At 42.4% G+C, this 23,099-nt stretch overlaps 1 protein-coding gene across 2 annotated transcripts; it reads right to left on the bottom strand.

Moving 5' to 3' along the window:
- Window positions 1-1,589: 1,589 nt before the first annotated feature.
- Window positions 1,590-22,130, bottom strand: LOC307079276 (deoxynucleoside triphosphate triphosphohydrolase SAMHD1-like). Of its 2 annotated transcripts, none has more exons than XM_079741502.1 (15): window positions 21,968-22,130; window positions 13,799-13,823; window positions 13,368-13,528; window positions 12,407-12,522; window positions 12,171-12,247; window positions 10,922-11,080; window positions 10,369-10,466; window positions 6,396-6,504; window positions 6,206-6,297; window positions 6,013-6,119; window positions 5,692-5,831; window positions 4,399-4,464; window positions 3,748-3,852; window positions 2,984-3,103; window positions 1,590-2,756 (listed from the first exon to the last, which is right to left on the bottom strand). In XM_079741502.1, exons 1-15 carry the CDS (start codon window positions 21,973-21,975, stop codon window positions 2,700-2,702), a joined length of 1,440 nt encoding a protein of 479 aa, XP_079597628.1. In that variant the 5' UTR covers window positions 21,976-22,130; the 3' UTR covers window positions 1,590-2,699. The 2 variants fall into 2 exon arrangements, with proteins under 2 accessions (XP_079597628.1, XP_079597629.1); XM_079741503.1 differs by having other exon boundaries at window positions 5,710-5,831.
- Window positions 22,131-23,099: the final 969 nt, after the last annotated feature.

The following is a 23,099-nucleotide window of genomic DNA, read 5'->3' as shown; positions in this document are numbered from 1 at the left end:
GGGCTGTGTTGACGATTGTATTTATTGTTAAAGGTAGATCCGGTTTTGTCTCATGCTGTTTTCCCCCTCCCTACTAAAGCCCTGTCTCTGTTAGTTCATGACACATTTTCCCTGCCCTCACGCCCCACCCTGCCAGATCCCCTTCTCTGACCCCCAGTTTTAGTTGATATATATCTTTCACCTTCATCCTGTTATCAATCATCCTCCCTCCCTCCCTCCCCCAACTACTTTGGGGGAGTCGATCAATGTATGTGTATACACCTTCATCCTGTTCTCATCCACCTCCCTACCAGACGTCTGCCTCCAACCCCCCTTTTGCTTTAAGGCAACTGATCAACGGAGCCACTGAGGGGTTTGGCATTAGCCTCAAATGGCCCTTCTTGGCTCTTACAGCCCAACAACAGATCCCTTTCTCTGACCCCCACTTTCAGTTGATTAAATCCTCCTCCCTGCTGGCCTCTTATCCCTCCATTACACTTGAGGAGTTGATCAAACAATTGATGTGTATTCACCTTGATCTTGTGCTCATCCTCCTCCCTGCCATCTGTCCCCAACCCCAAATGGCCGATCCTTTATCTCACAGATCAAGGACAGATCCCCCTCAGACAAACAGGTCGGGGGCCCATCTTGCCCAGGTATCACACCCCGCCAAATGTTCTACCAATGGTGCTATGCATTTGCATGGTACGCCGGTACGTCCGACCTGCTCTAGCGAGAACTTGACATAATTTCCTTCACTGCCAAAGGATGTGGAAGTGTGTGGGTCCCTACATACTGTACTGTACTGTACATACTGTATATACATGCTCTGCATGTCCTTAATTGGTCCGGGCCGGGTTGCCACAATATATATTAATACATTATTGAATTACAAAAATATGTAAATTAGTTATGAAGAGGCCCACCGTTGTAGGGCACCAAAACGGCCAGCACCAACCCTGTTAGTAATGAGCTTGGAGGGCACGATGGTGTTGGATGCCGAAGTGTAATCAATGAACAGCAATCTCACATATGTGTCCCTATGGTCCAAGTGGGACAGGGCAGTGTTGAGAGTGAGGGAGATGGCATCATATGTAAAGAGAGCAAAATGTGACGGAGGATGAAGATTATAAAAATACTAGCAGGCAGTTGGCTTGGTCCTACCGCTCTGTAGTGTTTGTTTCTGGTCTCCCCTAAGAGAATCACTGCCAAAGGATGTGGAAGTGTGTGTGTGTCCCTACATCCTGTATGATGGTCTTCCTGGTTGAAAGGACCAACAAAACTCCTCCCTCCTGGTAAATTAACAAGAATAGCTCAAATTATGGTAAACATGGATATATGAGCATTTAAAAGACCAAAGATAAAAACAATACAAATGAGGTTCATTATAGACCAACTAGTCTACACACCTTTTTTCATTTGTTAAAAAACAAATTAAATATGTTTAAATACATATTGACGTATACTTTAAAAGTTATTTCCAAATAGGAAACGTTCAACAGGTGACCGCGGATGACTGCCTTCTTGGAGAAACGCATGGCCATGCTGCCCTCTGGTGGTTACAAAGGAAACATTTAGACGTTGAGGACAAAGCCGTTTATTTTTTTCATCACCATTTATCACAATTTTTGCCCCAGCCTCTGTCTATCTTTTGAAAATATACTTTTCAGTAAACCTAAATAGCAAAACAGAAAGCAGCCTCTTCTAAACACTATTCCTGAGCCCTTAATACAACCTTTGCCTATATCATAATATATCTTTGAAAAGAGCACTTAACATGAACGTAGACAGAATATATCTTTTTTTTTTCAACCCACACACACACACACACACTGAGAACAAAATGTATCAAGCGTTGTGGTATGTTTACCATAGTAACCCAAACAAAGGACGAATCTCCCAAAATTATTATTATTATTATTATTAATAATAATAATAATAATAATAATAATAATAATAATAAATAATAATATTAAGGACGACGTTCAAACTTTGAAAATGAAAAAGAACACTTCAACAAAATTAATAATAAATGCACTACAAGAAAACCATGAACAAAGATTAGACTATGTATTCATTATGGTGTCTGTAGCCTGCTTTGATTCTGGTCATTTATTGCCTGGACTAAATGAGTACAATAATAGCTGCATATGGGATTAAAGAAACCTCTGAGAGAGATGAGATTGAATATATATGAAGTTAAAAGCCACTGCATACAAATACACATTCAAGTGTGTTGAATTGATTGAACAGACTAATTACAGGCTTGCGACCGTCAAGGATACCGGATTTCCTTGTTTTTCTGTCCGATCATTTGATATATTGATTGCTGTCGGCATATAAAAAGAATTTCAACAAATATGAGAGATAATAGTTTGAAAATACCTACCCTACCTTTTGTGTAAAAATCGAATCAATCCAGAAACACTAAAAAGAGTTCTTGCATGAAAACTCTCAGCGTTACATTCCCCTTAAGGTAACATGTAAATTATGGACAGAACATGCATATCTAAATGAAGAGACACAAAGTTGCATAAGCTTTTGAGTGTATAACCCTGAGCACTGGCCCTCAACGGCCTCCTACTTTGATTAAAGACATTTTCTGGTTACAATGGTGGATTGTAATAATTACAATTCTACTTAAGCCATCCAATTTCCTACCCATACCAATATCAAAAAAGGAGCAAGGAAAATCTTGTTTCGTTTGGTTCTGTCAAAACTCAAGTTGGGTTTGGGCCTTCATTGGCTTCCAGCTCCGTAGTGTTCACATCTCTATTCTTGAAGAAAGAAAGAGAAAGAACTTAAGAAATGACACTAAACAGGTCACATCTTCAACAGGTTAACATGCCACAATGCGATTGGTGATGCCACCATCGTATGGAAAAAATAGCCTAAAATAAAAGCTTTGCTTCAACTCCTACATCTAGTTACGCAGTAGTAAAACAATCTAATTTGAAAAAATGTAACCACATGGAGCGATAAACTGAAGACAATATATTATTACCTGAGTGTTGCGCCATTGTTCAAAGCGCTCCCTGGCCCTCGCCAGGCTCTTCTCATCAGTCCCCTTATAGTACACCTGTAGCAACCACTCCTGAAAGTGATCTGGGATGAGCGTGGACACCTGCGGACAGGAGCCAGAACAAAGAAGAAGCACAGTCAGGGACAGACTTGTTCAGGTTCAGTAGAGCGTAGGAGTACTGAGACTAGAGCTAGATATATTGATACACATAACACCTTAGCATTGATAATGTTAACAGTAAATAAGCTTTTCTAATCCTAATGACCATGAAGGCTGAAGAGATGAAGGCTTCCTGGTTCATATCATCAGAGAACACCAGATTCTCCATACTTTACTGTAATGCAGTGGCGAGCTGTCCATATAAGACGTGAAATGTCCAGGCGTTTTGAAAGACCAAAAAAAAATATCAGACATTTTCAATTATTTTCTTAAATTAACAACCATTATTTGTGTGGAAACACACTAGTGGTACTTTTACTCCAATTGTTTAATTTTTGAACAACATTGACTACAGTTGTAAAGCTGAGTTACGATGTGAGTCTACTCTGAAATGCTGCCCGAATGATGCCCAGTGTTCAGCTTATCTCACGCATGCACTGTAATGCCAGTCTAAGATGGGGAGGTCAGCATTTACTATTCATCACAATAACCATTATAAATTAACATATTATCTCTCAAATACATATATGTTTATACTGCAATATCATGCTTTTAAAAATAATTGTGTTCAATGGCAAAGTTCTTACCTGGCCCCCGGAGATCTTGAAGGCCGTGTTGGGTTCTCTCTTTCTGTAAAAACGCACTTCATCGATGGGATTCTTCTCGTTCATGCCATAGTCCATCTTGATAACCTAAGAGACACCAGGGCGGAGACATTTCACCTTTTACTGACACATGAATGGTGCTAGAGAGGGAAGAATACAGTACATGTCATAGGTTGATCAAGAAAACAAATAAATAAAAGGTATGTTTTCAATTTAAAGCAGAGACGTATATGTCACATGCATAGTTGAAGGGTATTTATAACGTGCAGTGAAATTATGGGTGGGAAAGCAATAGTCATTGTTAAAAACAACAACTAACACAGTTATTTTATAAATTTTTCAAACTGCTTAATACAACGGCAGCTAACTGGATTTCTGATAACTTTCATCTGCACGCCTGGGCCATGTCCCAGAATTTAGAACAGTCCCGGATCATTTCATACCAATCGGAGCATTTACTCCCTGGTTGCCTGTCAATCACAGGAGACATTGTTGAAATGTAAATCATAACTACATTCTGGGATTTCCATACCTGATTCCCACCACAGAGCTATCAGATCAACCACTAACCTCTCAAAGGGAAACTTCAAAATCAGCATAGATTTGATGCCACTAAGAGACAGTAGGACTTACATTGACAATGAAGTCGCCTGGTTTCGGGTTAATGTCCTGGCCACCTGCCAACTGCATAGGAATTGCCTTCAGGGAAGATCAGGGAAAGAGCGACAAAGCTGTCATGGATTTGGACGCCTTCATCACTTGCAGACTTGACTATTGCAATAGCATTCTGTATGGCCTCGCCTCCATTATTCTTCAAAAATTGCAATATGTTCAAAACTCTGCTGCCCGACTGCTTACTGACTCCCCCTCCAGAGAACACATTACTCCCATCCTCCGTCAACTTCAATGGCTTCCAATAAAACAACGCATCAATTTCAAGATCCTCCTCACCACCTACAAAGCGCTAAACAACTTTGCACCCTCGTACATAACAGATCTCCTCCATCGCCACTCTCCCACTCGCCGCCTACGCTCCGCTGATGCCAACCTTCTCACCTCCATCACCAAGACCAAGTATCGCACCCTGGGGGACAGAGCCTTCGACATCACCGCCCCTACCCTCTGGAACTCCCTCCCTCTGGCCATCCGAATCTCTGATACACTCTGTTCATTCAAAAGTCAACTAAAAACCTATCTCTTCAGGACCACCTACAACATATGACAAATCATCCTCCGCCATCTTCTCTCTCCCGCTCTCTTAATGTGTTGCCTATTGTTGTGGTGTTGTTTATTTATTTTCCCTTTTGTTTGATTGTCTGTATGTATTCCTTTCTTATTTGGAAAGCGTCTTTGAGTACTTAGAAAAGTGCTATAAAAAACGGATCAATTATAATTATTAGTTCCTCTGTCACTTCAAGCACACACACACACACACACACCCTCCTCATGTCTAGATTGCTTAGTCCTTGTGTTCTGCTGCTCGCCCTAACAATCTCCTCCCTGTGAACAGTGTCACCGAACCCTCGCCTGTCCGACTACCCTCCTGTTGCAGAACCCTCACCTGTCCGACTACCCTCCTGTTGCAGAACCCTCGCCTGTCCGACTACCCTCCTGTTGCAGAACCCTCGCCTGTCCGACTACCCTCCTGTTGCAGAACCCTCACCTGTCCGACTACCCTCCTGTTGCAGAACCCTCGCCTGTCCGACCACCCTCCTGTTGCAGAACCCTCGCCTGTCCGACCACCCTCCTGTTGCAGAACCCTCACCTGTCCGACTACCCTCCCTTAACAGATATGTTAAGTTCTGCCTTAACATATCTGTTGATTCTCAGTAAAGACACTTTTATTAATACTCTGTGTCGAGCATTTTGGTCCGCTCGCTCACTTCAGCTTCTCACTCACTCACACACTCACACACACACACACACCTCTATATCGTTGATTACATTTGCTGAATAGTGCTCGCCAACACACTTGTAGAGGCGACGGTGGAGGATGTCCGTTAGGATCTTCTTGGCCTCAACCAGGTCCTTGGAGGTAGAAAAGAGGATCTGTTCGAAGACGTTGTCTACAGGGGCATACACACACATCAGAAGTGACTTATAGTACATCTTAAAATAAGGAGCAGATAGCGGTGCTTAAGGAAGCCTTAGGGTAGGTTTACCCTTGGGGTAAGAAAGAATTAGTCTTTGACATTGCAAAATGCAATACCCAAGCCAACCAGAGCACCGTGTGGTCTCAACACTCACCAGTCAGATTGTAGTATGCCACCATGTCATCTATAGCTGTGGACATTTTCCCACCTGACCCCTGGAATTTGAGGTGTTTGTTTGCCAATACAAAGGCCTCGGTGATCCTAGTTAGAAAAACACAACCAGACTCAGTTTGGAAAACAGTTACTTTCGTAATTATTATAGTACCTAGCACAGACACAGTACTTACATGGTCTCAACAATGTTTGTTACTTTGTGCTGGTAGGCTCTTCTGTGGAGACAGTTTCTTGTGTGGAAAAAATCATACAGATTGCCCACTTCCTGTTGAAGGAATACCCATAGTTATGTTTAGTCAAATATAGGACCAATTAGAGAGCTGCTTCAATCAGATTAAAAACAGAAGTCTGAGATCATTTGACCTTGTCCCTGGTACAGATTTGCATCTCTCCGTCCACCTTGCACACCCTGGCGAACATGATGAAGCGGTCATGGTCAAAGTTATTCTTCATGCCCAGGTGATGGCAGTCTCTGAGATGAGGAACGGAAAGGATGAGTACATTGACATGATAGTGCAGGTTTACTTTTACAGGTTATTGCTTTGTTTCTCCATTGATTGGTTGATCCAGAGAGAAAGATATCCCTGGCAGCTGTGGGTGGTTATTGAGTACGGTTAGGTCACTAAGGAGATTTTCAAAGAATGTATTACAGAGTGGTGCAGTGAATTCTGATACCAGTCATTATGGAGCAGGAAGGTGTAGAGGGGTTTACAAATGGGTAAGGGTTAAAAAGGGTGAGAATATTGCATGGATAGAGAAACCCTGACAGCTATGGAGGTCTGGTTGCATGGCCTTCTGGGAGAAAAATGTGAAAGATATTAGATTAACATGCTAATTTCTCATTTCTAGTTTCATTACAACTTTCATGGGGTAAAACAAAGCTATTGGGATCTTTTTTTTCTTGCATCACTGACTCCATTCCTCATCTCACTCAAGACTCACTTGTTCAGTTGACCTAGACTCTGCATAGCCTCCCCCCCTTACCCCCCACACCCCTCTTACAAACTTATTGTATATAGTACGTCCTTGCACTAAAAAAAATGGTACTTTGTTGTATACGAGGAAGGGTTTAACCTAGCAGTTGTTAGTGCTTGGCACTTGGTTCTATAAACATCCTTACTGTACCGACAGCGATACATTGTATCTCTTTCTCCTGACAAATGTACTTATTGTAAGTCGCTTTGGATAAAGACTTCTGCTAAATGCCCTAAATGTAACTGTAAATGACTCTCATGAGAGCAGCATCGAGCCTCCTCCTGTCACGCTGTCCACTTCTGTGCGGGGGCCAGTCTCATCACCCATTCACAGTAGCGTACCGTGGGGTTTAAGTCAAGGCCTTCAGTAACGAAGTCCACCAACGGCCAACCCCCAAACACTCAGACATGCACACAAATTTCATATTAGGTGCCAATACAGACACAATTTGCGCAACTGCACAACATCCACAACAAGACAGTTTATCTTCAGCAACAACAACACCGCACACGCACACCACTTTGCATTACCGCAGAGCTAGAGTAATGCAGCATCACCATCAGATCTTTCCTTATGTCACTCCGCAACCAGATTGCATATCACACACATGACACAAAAACAAGTGTTCAGTTATTATTTTCACCGGATGCTTTCGCAACTTCAACGGATTCAATAAAGTAGCCTACAGCGACAATATTACAAGTGCAACGCCAGTTCATTAAAGGGGACATATCATACCACCAGGTGTGAGTGTGATTAGCCATTACAAGCCGTTTTCAAAATGTGCAGCATTGTGACATCACAGGTGGGAGTGTCCACCTAGATGTGTGACGGATAGATGAGCAGTGTTTGCTAGTCTACTGGGTAGGCTGGTAGACTGATCTATGCAGCACACATCTAGATGGACGCGCCCACCTGTGATGTCACAATGCTGCACATTTTCAAACCTGCTTGTAATGGATAATCACACTCACACCTGGTGGTATGATGTCCCCTTTAACAAAAATGAAACATACAAGTAGGGCTTTATGCCACATATTTTACAACAGCTATTCCAGCCAGAATATTAGGCCCACATGAGTAGTAGTGAACGGGTTAATTTAATATGCTTATTAAGCGGCATCCACACAAAGCATTACCATTAAGCCTACTGCCCAAATTCCAGCAATATATTTGTGTTTCAAACCATTAAAAAAAATGCGTTATGAACTAAAGTACCACAACAACATTATTGCTCCTACACAGTGCAAAGTAAAACTCACCATCACCCATTGCCTGATATTTTAAAGCTGCCTTGGTGAAGCTGTTAAGACTGCTAAATCCGGCGCTGTTTCATGTCCCCTCACTGATGTTGAACAGCAAACACGACGAGCAGAATAGGTTGTTCTGAACGGTGCTAGCCGTTAGCCAGTCATAGTGGCTGTAGTTGCACTCTGTAAAGTGCCGCACAAAGACTTTACCGGCCTGGGTCAGCCCATCAGGCTTCGGTGTAGGTCTTCCTCTTGAAATTAAAGCTGTCTTCTCTCCAAACGATCGCCTTGAAAAAGGCAAACGAAGGAGATCAGAAACAGGATCGCTAGGTGCTGTGAAGGCGGTGGCCATGGTAGTTCACTATCAACTCTGTACCGCCAACGATTCAAAATTCGCTGATGTCATCACCGGGGGCCAGTGCCGGCATATTGCTGGGCCCTGGGGTCGTTCTATTATTATACATCAACATTTGATTGGCTGATTACACACGTCAGTCAAATTTATTATCCAATGGGAGGTGGCAGCTTCAGCGAAAGGGTAGCAATACTTTTAGTGCTGTCCCCGCCGGTTCATGTAACCTAGCTGTGATGCGTTATTCAGCTGAGCTCAGCCTTACAAAAAAAAACGGTTTTCCTTCTGGAATTATGTTCTAAGTACTGAAAAAAATATGGAATTAAGATGCGTTCAGACACAAATTAATGTAATTTTGAAAAAAAGAATACATATATATATTATTTAGATTCTGACAGGGCCAGCAGAGAAGGCCCTGCTGGCCCTGACGGCCCACCACTGCCCATTCATCTACCTCGCTCTACCCACCTGCCGGCAATCTTCCATCAGCACACAGTAGTTCTATACAGGTTCCCCAGATAATCATCGCTAGATCGTTGTTTCACACCTAGCAGTCAGTACCTCGTCCCTGGCCCCTCCTCGTGTTAAGATTGTTGGTTGTAGTGTTCCGTCGCTTTCGCCAAACTGTCTCCCTGTGTTCTCCCTGTGTCTAGTCTGCCGACCATCCTGTTGCCGAATCCTCGCCTGTCCGACTACGAGCCTGTTGCCGAACCCTCGCCTGTCTACCTGCCTGCCGTCAAGCTCCTCGTCCCTTTCCCCGCCGTAACTTAGTTGTTGCTCTCAGTGAAGCCCCTTATAATTTGCTCTGTGTCGAGCATTTGGGTCCACTCGCTCTTCTTCCCCATAACACCTCCTCAAAACCCCTCATACTGAAAAAACTCAACTAACTGACTTTATTGTCTGTCAAGCCAAAGGTTACATTCATGGTTAAGAGGTCCATATATCAATGAGATATGATATCCCCTATTATTATATTATTATTATTATTATTATTATTATTATTATTATTATTATTATTATTTCTAAAAGAGTCAGTTACAGTCTTGTGCAGACATTTTTAACCATGGTAAATGTAGTAGGCCTACTGTAGTGCAAACATTGGTTGGGAGTGTGGTCCTCTATCCTAAATATAGTATTCCTTTGTATTATTGAATTATATGTTGGCCTAATATTTATTTCTACCCTATGTCCAATAGTCATCTCTCAATTGAAATACATTTTAGTATTTAAAAATATGACCAACTAATCATATTTTTAGGAATATTAGTATTAGGCATCCAACCCAAAGCGATATGACGCTACATACCTTGCCTGTTAATATAGGAACAACATTTTTTTGGCAGGTTATTATTTCTTACAAGGCTTGAGGTACAAGTTTCACTCATGTATCCAATGAAATAAAAGACAATCTCATCTTTAACCAGGAAACTCTCATTTATAGATATTTTGTTGTTGGAAAAATCGTTGCGCTTGACAAGTGGAACAGGATTTAAAGATGACCTCTATAATACGGCTAAACAGATTTGTGGAATGAGATCAAGTAACCGCACTATTACTGCGCTATTCCCGCTGTTACGGCTAAATGGACATTTGGGATAAAGCCATGAACCACCGAGCTACTACAATATCCTGCCCCCATCGGACCCGCACTTCAAGTAATTGATGGCTGCAGTGAATATCTTGCATAGTTGTAAAGAGCAGTGGCATGAACATCTCACACAATACACAAACAAGGTGAGTGACCTGAGTACGGACTGACCTCGCAAAGTAATCCCATTTGTCCACATCGATGCCGTTCCTTTTGTTGGACACGATCTCGTACAGAAAAGGCTTATCTGGACGGCCTTCGTATGGCAACTGTCACGACAGCACGAGGAAATGGTCAACAGACAAATAGAAATAGAACATAGCAATGTAGCAGCTCACTTCAAAGGAAACCCTATTTCTGAGTACAATGAGTTTGAACTGAAAAAGGCCTGCTATGTGGTGTAGCAAGTCTTACTAGGGGGTTCTCTGAGAACAATTCATTATTCAGGCTATTGTGAGAGGAGGTTATGAACAGTAAGTTCTTGAAGCTCTATACATAGCACTATATATAGCATTTATTTTGTAGTTACCCCAATTTTGATTGTCGTTAGCCCCACTTGTAAGTCACTTTGGATAACGAATTAACTAAATCAAAATGTACATACCGGGGCCACTCTATTGAGAAAGTTACTTCACTAACCCCTCTGTTGGGAGAGTCATAGTACATTCTCCTCTGTTGGGAGAGTCATTGTTTCAACCCTTCTGTTGGGAGAGTCATTGTGCACCTCTATTTCTGGATGATCAGGGTCTGTCTTTTTCCCAGAGATCAGCTCCTCGATGAAGAAGAGGTCCACTGGCAGCTCCAGCCCGTTCTCCCTCATCACCGGCTTCAGGTTGTTAACAGCAATCAGATGTTTTAACATGTCTAGCGATGCCTTCTCGTGCTGCAATGACACACACACACTCAGAGGTTGCTCAGGTGTCCCTGAGCAAGACACACTTACCGCTTCCAACCTAGCGACCTACGACCTAGCTGCCACCTTGCATGGTGGACACCGCCGACAGTGTGTGGATGTGTGTAAAGCACTATGAATGCATTCCACACACACATTATCTTAACTTGTTCTCTTAGTTTTTATGTTACCAGAGCTGCAGCAAAATACTCTTTAACAGTGCGAACGCCAACCCTTATCAGCTGAAACATTACTGCCTGACAATGGATAATAATGGTATGGTGAGTACACCATGGTGAGTACACAATGGTAGCCTTGTGTACTCATAGAATATATTGTGCGCAGCGTATGCATAGTTTAGAGGTTTGCTGAGATTTTGCTTTAGGCAAACAAAAAGGTTTGCTTGCAACTTAAGGACTGAGGATCTGAATATTTAAATTAATATAGAACAACCTCTATATAACATGTTTAATGAATTGCTGAAAAGGCAGTTGGTGGACTTCAGAAGGAGCCAGGCAGTGGGATAAATATCGATTATGTTCTAATACTAATTCTAATCCTTGTTGGGTTATATGCATTGAAGAACAGATTCTTGCTTAACACTGCTAATGAAGCGAAGGAAAATGTACAGTTTCTCACTTTCAATAATTTGCATGAATGGAGAAAACTGTATCAAGGATTTGTTCAGTGGTTTGGAGAAAATCTTTTCACGAGTGTTATGCTTAAATTATAGTTGTTTAAGAGCTATAATTTGAGTATAATCTTTTATAAACGGCATAGTCATCCACCAGCCATATTCATTATATATTTTAAACAATTCATGGCCCTTCCCTGATTGATTCTGTATTTTTCTTGCCTGTCAATCACATTTGCACCCATGACGTTATCATTTAAATGATTGAGATTAAATTAATGATTTTGGGTTGGAATCCTGAGGCTGTGGATAGAAAGTAGTAGTTCAGGAACGTTAGGCCAGAGGTTTGGCTTGTTTTAGCGTGTTGCCAAATAAGGGTCTGTGAAATGTCCCGGAACAAACAGCGAGGGGAATTTTGGGGAAAGCAGTGGGTGAATCCTTCAGTACCTTCCATTTGTTTGGCAAGTCTGGACATACTTTAGGAATGAACATCCCATCAAACAGATGAGAGAAAGGTCCGTGTCCTAGAGAGAGAGAGAAATATGTTTAGAAATATGGAACCATTCATTATTTACCATCCCATCATTGATAACGTCAAACAGAACTAGTTTCATGCTCACACAGAAACTGGCCTATGTTGGATGTTTTGGGGCAAGGGTTGGGGTGCAGCTCTTGTTACTCACCCAGATCATGGCAGAGGCCAGCGATTTGCACACAGAGGACGTCTCTGTCATCGATCTTCAGTTCAGGCTGTTTCTCTTTCAAAGATTTAGCGAGCTTTCCAGCCAGGTACCCAACTCTGCAAACAATAAATTAACAAAGATGCTTTAATTGAAAAACGTTGCCCCAGAGAATCCGGTTCGATACAAACAAAAGGGACCAGTATAAGATAACCCAATTAAATGCTTCAATATAAGTAGTTAGTTAACCAGGCCACATGCCAGTAGGTGCCAGCCAGGGATGTGTCTCCTCCGCCACCAAGCCACAGGAAAAAGCTATTATATTGTAATTGCCAAGATGTTTGCATGCAGATCAGCTGCTGAATACCAACATGTCAGAGCTTCTCCTGAGTGTCTGTGGTGATGGCTGGTTTGAACTGTGTGCCTTGATACTGAATGCAACCCAACATTTTAAGTAAGAACAAACAAAAACCCACAACATGCCAATCTGCCCCACGAGCATTTGAAGCACAGGTTGGAAAATCTCGACTTCCTCTGAGGAAAAATCGAGTAAAAGGCGTGTCATCTTGAAGTTAGTTGTCGGAAACTCAGGTACAATATATAAAACCCAATTTCAGGCCTCATTGTAATTTGAAGTAATGTCAACATGGATTGTATGAATTTATAACACATTTTGAAATATCTTGGTTTTCAACTTCAACAATTATACAATTTTGGGCCAAGATGACTGCTGCTGATGTGTCAGAGGATTTGTTGCTCTGACTGTAAAGATGTTAGCCAAGGGACAGGGTTGTGGGGACAGAATTGGGAATTACCGGTTTGCTGTGCAAACTTTGAAAAATTGTCAGGCGTGTGCCAGGCATAACTCATGATGACTTGACTAATTATCAACAGTTTGAAAGATGTTACACTGGCCCAACCCGCGTACAAGGTATCCCCCTGACACACAAAGACACACACACACCCAATGGAATGCTCAAAGCGATTATGAGATGCTCCGGGGAAAACGAGGTAGGCCCCTCCGAGCTGCTTGATGTTCCTCAGTCTTTGGAATTGAGGTGTGTCTATGATTTTGACCAGAAGAGGGTGGAGTTCAATGTGCCCGTGGATGGGGTCATTAAACACCTGAAAGAGAAGAGGAGAGAAAAAACATTGATAAAGCTGTTTGTACCCTTATTTTGAAAGAAAATTTCCAAACCAAAAGAGGGTTGGAAAGCATAAATGCTGAATACAGGGTTTATAGTTTTGCATTATGCTTCACAGGGGTGGAAATTATTTTTACAAGATTTTGTTTCAGTAAACCTTAACAATTGAAACTTTGAGCTTAGCTTAATATAACGCTGTTTGTGGCAAAATTATGTAAACTTGTAACATGACTGTTAGTTTGTATATTACCTTGTTAAGGCCGGCATCATTAGGTCTTGAGAAAAAAAAAAAAAAAGGAGTGTATGACAGTGGATTGGAGAAAGATAAACTTAGACAGCACATTTGATTAGTCAATTAGCCTACCATATATTATTATGGGATGTTCCTTCTGACTTATTTCCCTTCATTAACCGTTAATGTCGTGAAAATGATATAGCGAGAGTCAACACTTAAACCTTTTTGTTGTAGTAAAGCATTGTAGTTGATTTATTTCGGCTGAATGAGAGAGAACACAACACAGCCATCAGTAGCTTGCATGAGCACTTTTCAGACGGTCCTTTAAAGATTGCATTTGGTCAGCTTGCCAACCTGGGGTGTTTGTATCCCAGCAAACATTAACCGACCTGCGTCGGCTAACAAGGTCAGTAGACGTCAAGTCACTACGTGACTTCATTTCGAGCATTTGCCGACATGAAAACATAATCAGGTGCGTTCACACCAAGCGCGAAGGGGCGACACGACTCCATACCAAGTCAACGTAGAGATGCGAATCGGGTGCATTTTTCGCTAGAAAAAACCTGCGAAAAGATTTGATTTGTAGCTCGACACTTTCGCTTTGCTGTGCATTCACACCAAACTCGAAGGGGCGACACGATTCCATACAAAGTCAACGTAGAGACGCGAATCGGGCAAATTTTTCGCTAGAGAAAACCCGTGACAAGATTTGACTTGCAGCGCGACACTTTTACCCGGCACGGCCCGGCGCGTTCACGTGGATTTGCAGCGTGACACTTTCGATCGAGTTGAAATATTTCAACTTCGCCGCGACATTCGCGTGATGACAGCCAATCAGCATTCAACAGCATGGCCACTGAGTGACATGCGTAACGTTAACAGCCAATCAGCGTTCAACCGGCCAACTGTTGCCTTGCAGTGCAGTCCGGGGTGAACCGCAGCATTTTGGAGAAAGTGATTGTTGCCGTTTGCGACTCCCGGAGCTCTACATATAATAGTATATAATATTATATAACATAATGTGGCGACCACAGGTGTAGGCGCAAGGGATTCTGGGGGGTTAATTTATCCTGGGGTTTGGACCATTTCGGGGACAGTGTGGTTGTTGGGTTGAGTGGGGTTAATGGGTTGGGGTAGTTAATTAGTGGGTGGGTCGTTAATAAAGGCAGTTCGTAGCTGTGCGGTGTATGGGGCACGGAACTGCATAATTGGATCTACTTGGGCTCCCGTCTCGTCCTTCCCGTGCTGCTCGCCACAATAATATCACGGCCAAAAGCTGTGTGAGCCTCCAGATGGCCGTAACGGGGGAGCTCTCGTGGTGATTTGGCTTTGCGGGGTTTGTTGTAGTTACCGGCGTTGCTGTGGTCCACGGCCTTGTGTGTTCCAACGGTTTAATCTAATAAATCGCTGTCTAATCAATACTGATTAAGGATTGTGATTTGTCGCGTGACAAAACTTGGGCGACAACGAGAACGTGCGACAAAGGTGTCTTGGTGTGTACGCAGCTTGATTTCAGAGGAGTGGTGTAACCGAATTACCACTCCCAGCAAAATTTATGCATCAAAAAAATCGAATATACGCCGAGTCACAACGTGACTTTATTTCTACCATTTGCCGACATGAAACCATATAGGCCTAGGTAAATGGTGATTTCGAGGAAAGCTTGTTTGACGCGGTGTAACTGAATAAACAATGTTTAAATTAACAACGATATAACTTTGTAACATGAGTGTGAACGGTAATGTTTTACACATGAATTGTGATTTTGAAAAGTTATTATTCCAAACGCAATATGCTATGAGGATTTGGGGGCAAAACATTTTTATTAAAGCATTTACTCGAGTAGGCCTACCATTTATGAACTGTTTTTCCTTGCGCACCAACACGTAATCCCAACAAGTAATCCCTTTGTCCTCCAACGCAAGCGCAACAGGTGATATCAGTTTGCCGTCAAGTTCGACAGGGGTGCGAGTTGCAGGTGAGTTTCGAAAAGACACTCGAATTTAAAATGCAACTGTATTTGTAAAGACATTATCCTTTTATATATATTATCCTTTTATCATTTGCATGCTAAACTGTTGAATTTAAGCATCATCTCTGCTCTCAGAATTCCGAGAGATGAGACAAAAAGGGGGCGTGCCTCCGAGAAATGCCGCAAGAAAGCTGGGAGATTTCCCGACTTTCGACTCGGAAGGCTGGCGTCCGAGGAATCAGGAACACGGCTTAAGACGGCTCAGTCCGGATCACGCCCACTTTTGGCGGTTGAAACGCGACCCGTGCCACACCTTTGCAGACTGAAACGACCCGCACCCTCCGGTGGAAAAGTATGAAGGTATTATTGTAGCAAAAGTCTTTAGCACCTGTAACTGCAGATTTTGAATGCGTACACTAAAGTCACAGTAAATTTGAAGTCGTATATATTTATTTTGCATGTGTACTCTAAAGTCACAAATGTGTAACAGTAGCCTACATTTGAAGTCGTCAATATTTTTTCTACCATTGTAAACACAGAATAGCGTCTACGAGTACGAAATTCTGTGTTACGCCTCGTGCCCACTGCACCGTCCGTTGACGGATCCCAATTGACTTTGAATGGGGACGGACGCGCAATGCATTGTGGATCCGTCCGTTCCGTTGGATCCGTCTGCGCCGTCAAAAAGTTGTAAAATGTTCAACTTTTTCGGCAGTGACGGTTCCGTCATCCAATCAGATCTCGTATGCAAATTTAAGCACTGTGACACTACTCGGGCTCTGACGACCCTGGAAAGCTCCCCCATCCGTCAGCCACGCCTTCCGACGTCCTTTGACAGACGGTGCAGTGTGTGTGTGTGTGTGTGTGTGTGTGTGTGTGTGTGTGTGTGTGTGTGTGTGTGTGTGTGTGTGTGTGTGTGTGTGTGTGTGTGTGTGTGTGTGTGTGTGTGTTGTCATGTAGGCTATCATGCTGGCTTGCATCCATGAAATATTGTAATGTTATGGCCTAGGCTACTGCATATTGAGAACATTTAGATCGGTGTTGCGCAACAATCTGGGGATGAGGACATCCCCGAATATTGACGGGTATTTCGCACACTGCCATCTCAATATATAGCCTAACATATTAAAATATAACACTTTACTAGACACAAATGTATTTTCCACTAGCTAGTGGTGGTCAATACATTGTAGTGTATTATACTGTAGAGAAACTAGTAAAGTCAACACAACTTTATGTTACGGCATAACATGGCAGGCATAACATGCATACCTAATAGCCACGGCTATTAGGTATGCAAAAGCAGCTAATCGTCCGCGGCTAAATGCGTCTAAGCCGCTTAGAGCGTTTAAACCGGCCAGCGTTTTCCGTACGGGTTCCGGCCGGCGTCCGGCCGGTTTAGCCCATTTACCCCGCCATTCTAGGGCCGTATTATGGCCTTATGGCTTTCCATAAGCCGCGACCGAACTGGCTTGGCAGTGTAAAAAGGCCTAAGGAGCGATAGGTCCGTCCTATGCACCGAAACTTTTTACAATGCAACAAAATATTTAAAGAGCATCAAGCTATTATAAACAGATTATATAACAGTATATTTGTCAGTCATTTGTATAAGGGTTAAACAAGGATTTGATAACGTTTTCAATTTAAGGACAACACCCACAATTGGTCTGGCCCATCCACAACTCCTGGCGCCGTGCCGTGTGTGTGTGTGTGTGTGTGGTGTGTGTGTGAGAGAGATACGTTTTAATCTTTGCGGTAGGCTTGTCTTATATGGCCAATCTGTTTCAATTTGATGTGATGACACACCAAAGTTCATGCAGTTTGACCCATGTTTACAATGTTTAACCGGTGTATTGTCAGCTATGACCGAAAGCGCTGAAGTGTTCAATAAATGTGATTCAGCGATGCATGGGTTCATGCAGTTTTGCGCAAGTTTAAAATGTTTCCGCGTAATTTGTCAGCCGCGATCAAATACCTTTAATTAATTCCACCTTTATGTCATAAATATAACATGCCATTGATTAATGTTTGTATGGTGCATCTTGCCTATCTTATGTTCAATCAAATTGGTTTTGCCTGTCCGCCCACATTTGAACATTTCTGGCTACGCCACTGCCAAGTGGAAAGCCTATACCTTCAAGGTAACTGACATAACATAGCCTACTGTGACTAAGACAATGGCAACTCATAGGATGTAGACGGGCTCTGACTAGACGTCATATCGACCTCCATGACCACCGTTGATTAGACTTGTGATCGACGACGAAATGTTTGCTGGGATGACCAAGAAAACATTTTGACCTTATTTACACACAAACTAACAAACCAACAAAAACTACATCTTCTACCACAGTTAACCGGATATGTTTTTATTTAACAACTAGAATAGAAAATCGATAAAAACGGCTATTCAAGAGACCAAACAGGTTTGAGAAACTATGTTGCATGATATAGCCCATCTTATATAGCCTATCTTATTTTAAATTAGGCCAAAAAGCATTTTGCCGTGTGCATCCTCTCTCCCGGAGCAAATCCACAACAACGATTAAACGGGTGTGTTTTTTTATTAGCAATCTAGGTTTGGAAGCTTAAATCTAAACAATCTTCCAAAATAAATCATAGTGTGGTTGTTGGGTTGAGTGGGGTTAATGGGTTGGGGTAGTTAATTAGTGGGTGGGTCGTTAATAAAGGCAGTTCGTAGCTGTGCGGTGTATGGGGCACGGAACTGCATAATTGGATCTACTTGGGCTCCCGTCTCGTCCTTCCCGTGCTGCTCGCCACAATAATATCACGGCCAAAAGCTGTGTGAGCCTCCAGATGGCCGTAACGGGGGAGCTCTCGTGGTGATTTGGCTTTGCGGGGTTTGTTGTAGTTACCGGCGTTGCTGTGGTCCACGGCCTTGTGTGTTCCAACGGTTTAATCTTATAAATCGCTGTCTAATCAATACTGATTAAGGATTGTGATTTGTCGCGTGACAAAACTTGGGCGACAACGAGAACGTGCGACAAAGGTGTCTTGGTGTGTACGCAGCTTGATTTCAGAGGAGTGGTGTAACCGAATTACCACTCCCAGCAAAATTTATGCATCAAAAAAATCGAATATACGCCGAGTCACAACGTGACTTTATTTCTACCATTTGCCGACATGAAACCATATAGGCCTAGGTAAATGGTGATTTCGAGGAAAGCTTGTTTGACGCGGTGTAACTGAATAAACAATGTTTAAATTAACAACGATATAACTTTGTAACATGAGTGTGAACGGTAATGTTTTACACATGAATTGTGATTTTGAAAAGTTATTATTCCAAACGCAATATGCTATGAGGATTTGGGGGCAAAACATTTTTATTAAAGCATTTACTCGAGTAGGCCTACCATTTATGAACTGTTTTTTCTTGCGCACCAACACGTAATCCCAACAAGTAATCCCTTTGTCCTCCAACGCAAGCGCAACAGGTGATATCAGTTTGCCGTCAAGTTCGACTGGGGTGCGAGTTGCAGGTGAGTTTCGAAAAGACACTCGAATTTAAAATGCAACTGTATTTGTAAAGACATTATCCTTTTATATATATTATCCTTTTATCATTTGCATGCTAAACTGTTGAATTTAAGCATCATCTCTGCTCTCAGAATTCCGAGAGATGAGACAAAAAGGGGGCGTGCCTCCGAGAAATGCCGCAAGAAAGCTGGGAGATTTCCCGACTTTCGACTCGGAAGGCTGGCGTCCGAGGAATCAGGAACACGGCTTAAGACGGCTCAGTCCGGATCACGCCCACTTTTGGCGGTTGAAACGCGACCCGTGCCACACCTTTGCAGACTGAAACGACCCGCACCCTCCGGTGGAAAAGTATGAAGGTATTATTGTAGCAAAAGTCTTTAGCACCTGTAACTGCAGATTTTGAATGCGTACACTAAAGTCACAGTAAATTTGAAGTCGTATATATTTATTTTGCATGTGTACTCTAAAGTCACAAATGTGTAACAGTAGCCTACATTTGAAGTCGTCAATATTTTTTCTACCATTGTAAACACAGAATAGCGTCTACGAGTACGAAATTCTGTGTTACGCCTCGTGCCCACTGCACCGTCCGTTGACGGATCCCAATTGACTTTGAATGGGGACGGACGCGCAATGCATTGTGGATCCGTCCGTTCCGTTGGATCCGTCTGCGCCGTCAAAAAGTTGTAAAATGTTCAACTTTTTCGGCAGTGACGGTTCCGTCATCCAATCAGATCTCGTATGCAAATTTAAGCACTGTGACACTACTCGGGCTCTGACGACCCTGGAAAGCTCCCCCATCCGTCAGCCACGCCTTCCGACGTCCTTTGACAGACGGTGCAGTGTGTGTGTGTGTGTGTGTGTGTGTGTGTGTGTGTGTGTGTGTGTGTTGTCATGTAGGCTATCATGCTGGCTTGCATCCATGAAATATTGTAATGTTATGGCCTAGGCTACTGCATATTGAGAACATTTAGATCGGTGTTGCGCAACAATCTGGGGATGAGGACATCCCCGAATATTGACGGGTATTTCGCACACTGCCATCTCAATATATAGCCTAACATATTAAAATATAACACTTTACTAGACACAAATGTATTTTCCACTAGCTAGTGGTGGTCAATACATTGTAGTGTATTATACTGTAGAGAAACTAGTAAAGTCAACACAACTTTATGTTACGGCATAACATGGCAGGCATAACATGCATACCTAATAGCCACGGCTATTAGGTATGCAAAAGCAGCTAATCGTCCGCGGCTAAATGCGTCTAAGCCGCTTAGAGCGTTTAAACCGGCCAGCGTTTTCCGTACGGGTTCCGGCCGGCGTCCGGCCGGTTTAGCCCATTTACCCCGCCATTCTAGGGCCGTATTATGGCCTTATGGCTTTCCATAAGCCGCGACCGAACTGGCTTGGCAGTGTAAAAAGGCCTAAGGAGCGATAGGTCCGTCCTATGCACCGAAACTTTTTACAATGCAACAAAATATTTAAAGAGCATCAAGCTATTATAAACAGATTATATAACAGTATATTTGTCAGTCATTTGTATAAGGGTTAAACAAGGATTTGATAACGTTTTCAATTTAAGGACAACACCCACAATTGGTCTGGCCCATCCACAACTCCTGGCGCCGTGCCGTGTGTGTGTGTGTGTGTGTGGTGTGTGTGAGAGAGAGATACGTTTTAATCTTTGCGGTAGGCTTGTCTTATATGGCCAATCTGTTTCAATTTGATGTGATGACACACCAAAGTTCATGCAGTTTGACCCATGTTTACAATGTTTAACCGGTGTATTGTCAGCTATGACCGAAAGCGCTGAAGTGTTCAATAAATGTGATTCAGCGATGCATGGGTTCATGCAGTTTTGCGCAAGTTTAAAATGTTTCCGCGTAATTTGTCAGCCGCGATCAAATACCTTTAATTAATTCCACCTTTATGTCATAAATATAACATGCCATTGATTAATGTTTGTATGGTGCATCTTGCCTATCTTATGTTCAATCAAATTGGTTTTGCCTGTCCGCCCACATTTGAACATTTCTGGCTACGCCACTGCCAAGTGGAAAGCCTATACCTTCAAGGTAACTGACATAACATAGCCTACTGTGACTAAGACAATGGCAACTCATAGGATGTAGACGGGCTCTGACTAGACGTCATATCGACCTCCATGACCACCGTTGATTAGACTTGTGATCGACGACGAAATGTTTGCTGGGATGACCAAGAAAACATTTTGACCTTATTTACACACAAACTAACAAACCAACAAAAACTACATCTTCTACCACAGTTAACCGGATATGTTTTTATTTAACAACTAGAATAGAAAATCGATAAAAACGGCTATTCAAGAGACCAAACAGGTTTGAGAAACTATGTTGCATGATATAGCCCATCTTATATAGCCTATCTTATTTTAAATTAGGCCAAAAAGCATTTTGCCGTGTGCATCCTCTCTCCCGGAGCAAATCCACAACAACGATTAAACGGGTGTGTTTTTTTATTAGCAATCTAGGTTTGGAAGCTTAAATCTAAACAATCTTCCAAAATAAATCATTGTCTATCGAGATAAACATGAACATGGTAGGCTACTTTAGATGCATTTTATCGATCCGCTCACTGATCACTGTGGGCAAGTGACCCGCCGTTCGCTCAAACTCAAAAAATGTTAAGTGATCATCCTATATTCTTGTCAATATCAGACTCACCTGGCCATCTTATGGATTTTCTTTAGTTAAATATTGTATTCCAACTCCAGTAAATACATTTACTTTCAAATAAAATTAAACAATCAAACAAACGCAGTGTTAATTATTTCGATTGTATTTCGATTTCGTTTGTGGCATACGCGTCAATAAGTCAGCTGTTGAAAGTGAACAATTATCGGGCGGTGGCGGGTATCAGTTGTTGAAAAAAATATTGCTTCGGGTGGATTATTGATTGACAGTCTGCCAGCCTACCCAGTGGACTGTAGCAAACGTCATCTATCCTTCATATATCTGGGTGGACACATCCAATCATGATGTCACTATGGCACAGGGAAGGAATGATTTTCAAACGGCTATACCAGCTAATCACACCCACACCAGGTGGCGTGACATGAGCCCTTTAAATGATTTACACTCCTCTGCTCTAGAGTGCCACGCGGATGTCCCTGAATACATCTGCCAGCTGGTCTGCACACGCCTTGCTACTCGCCAGGGATATCGTCCAGGCCTAATGGTTGGCTTGAATTGGCAGGACCAAAACTAACTTTTCTCAAAATACCAAAATAATAATAAAATATGTGAGGTAATCATAATCAAACACTGTTATTGCACAAACAAAAAACACACCCTTGGGAAGCTTAATGTTTGATTCATTAAAAAATGACTAAACTAAATAGTTTGTCCAGACCAAAAAGGGCAAGACTAGGCTGAGAACAGATATTATTCTCACCATCTTTGTGCATCGACCTGTGGTCAAAAAGAGGAAGGCCCCTGCAGCATGATGCCCGCTGGACTTGTAAAGATGGAGCTCAAGCTCTTGTAGCAGCTATAGCGTTAAACGGGACACAGGTATAATACGTATGAACAGAATTATAGTAATAGTTTCATATTTTTGAAAATTATAGAATGTATTTTTTTTATATTTATAAATGAACAGTGCCGTCTCTTCTACTTACATCAGCTTTAAAGTTTGAGGAAATAAGGAATAAGGAGATTGAGAGATGGGAAAGGTAGAGTGACGAAAGAGGGGACATGGCAAGTGAGGAGAGATAGGGAGAACTGACAGCCGTGATATAGCGAGAGCCAGCAGTCAAAATATCAACAAATAAGCAAAGGCGACACTCTACATGGC

This window comes from Pollachius pollachius (assembly GCF_949987615.1).
Source record: "Pollachius pollachius genome assembly, chromosome: 8".
In the NCBI taxonomy this organism is placed as follows: Eukaryota; Metazoa; Chordata; class Actinopteri; order Gadiformes; family Gadidae; genus Pollachius; species Pollachius pollachius.
This window is presented reverse-complemented; position numbering and strand designations above follow the sequence as displayed.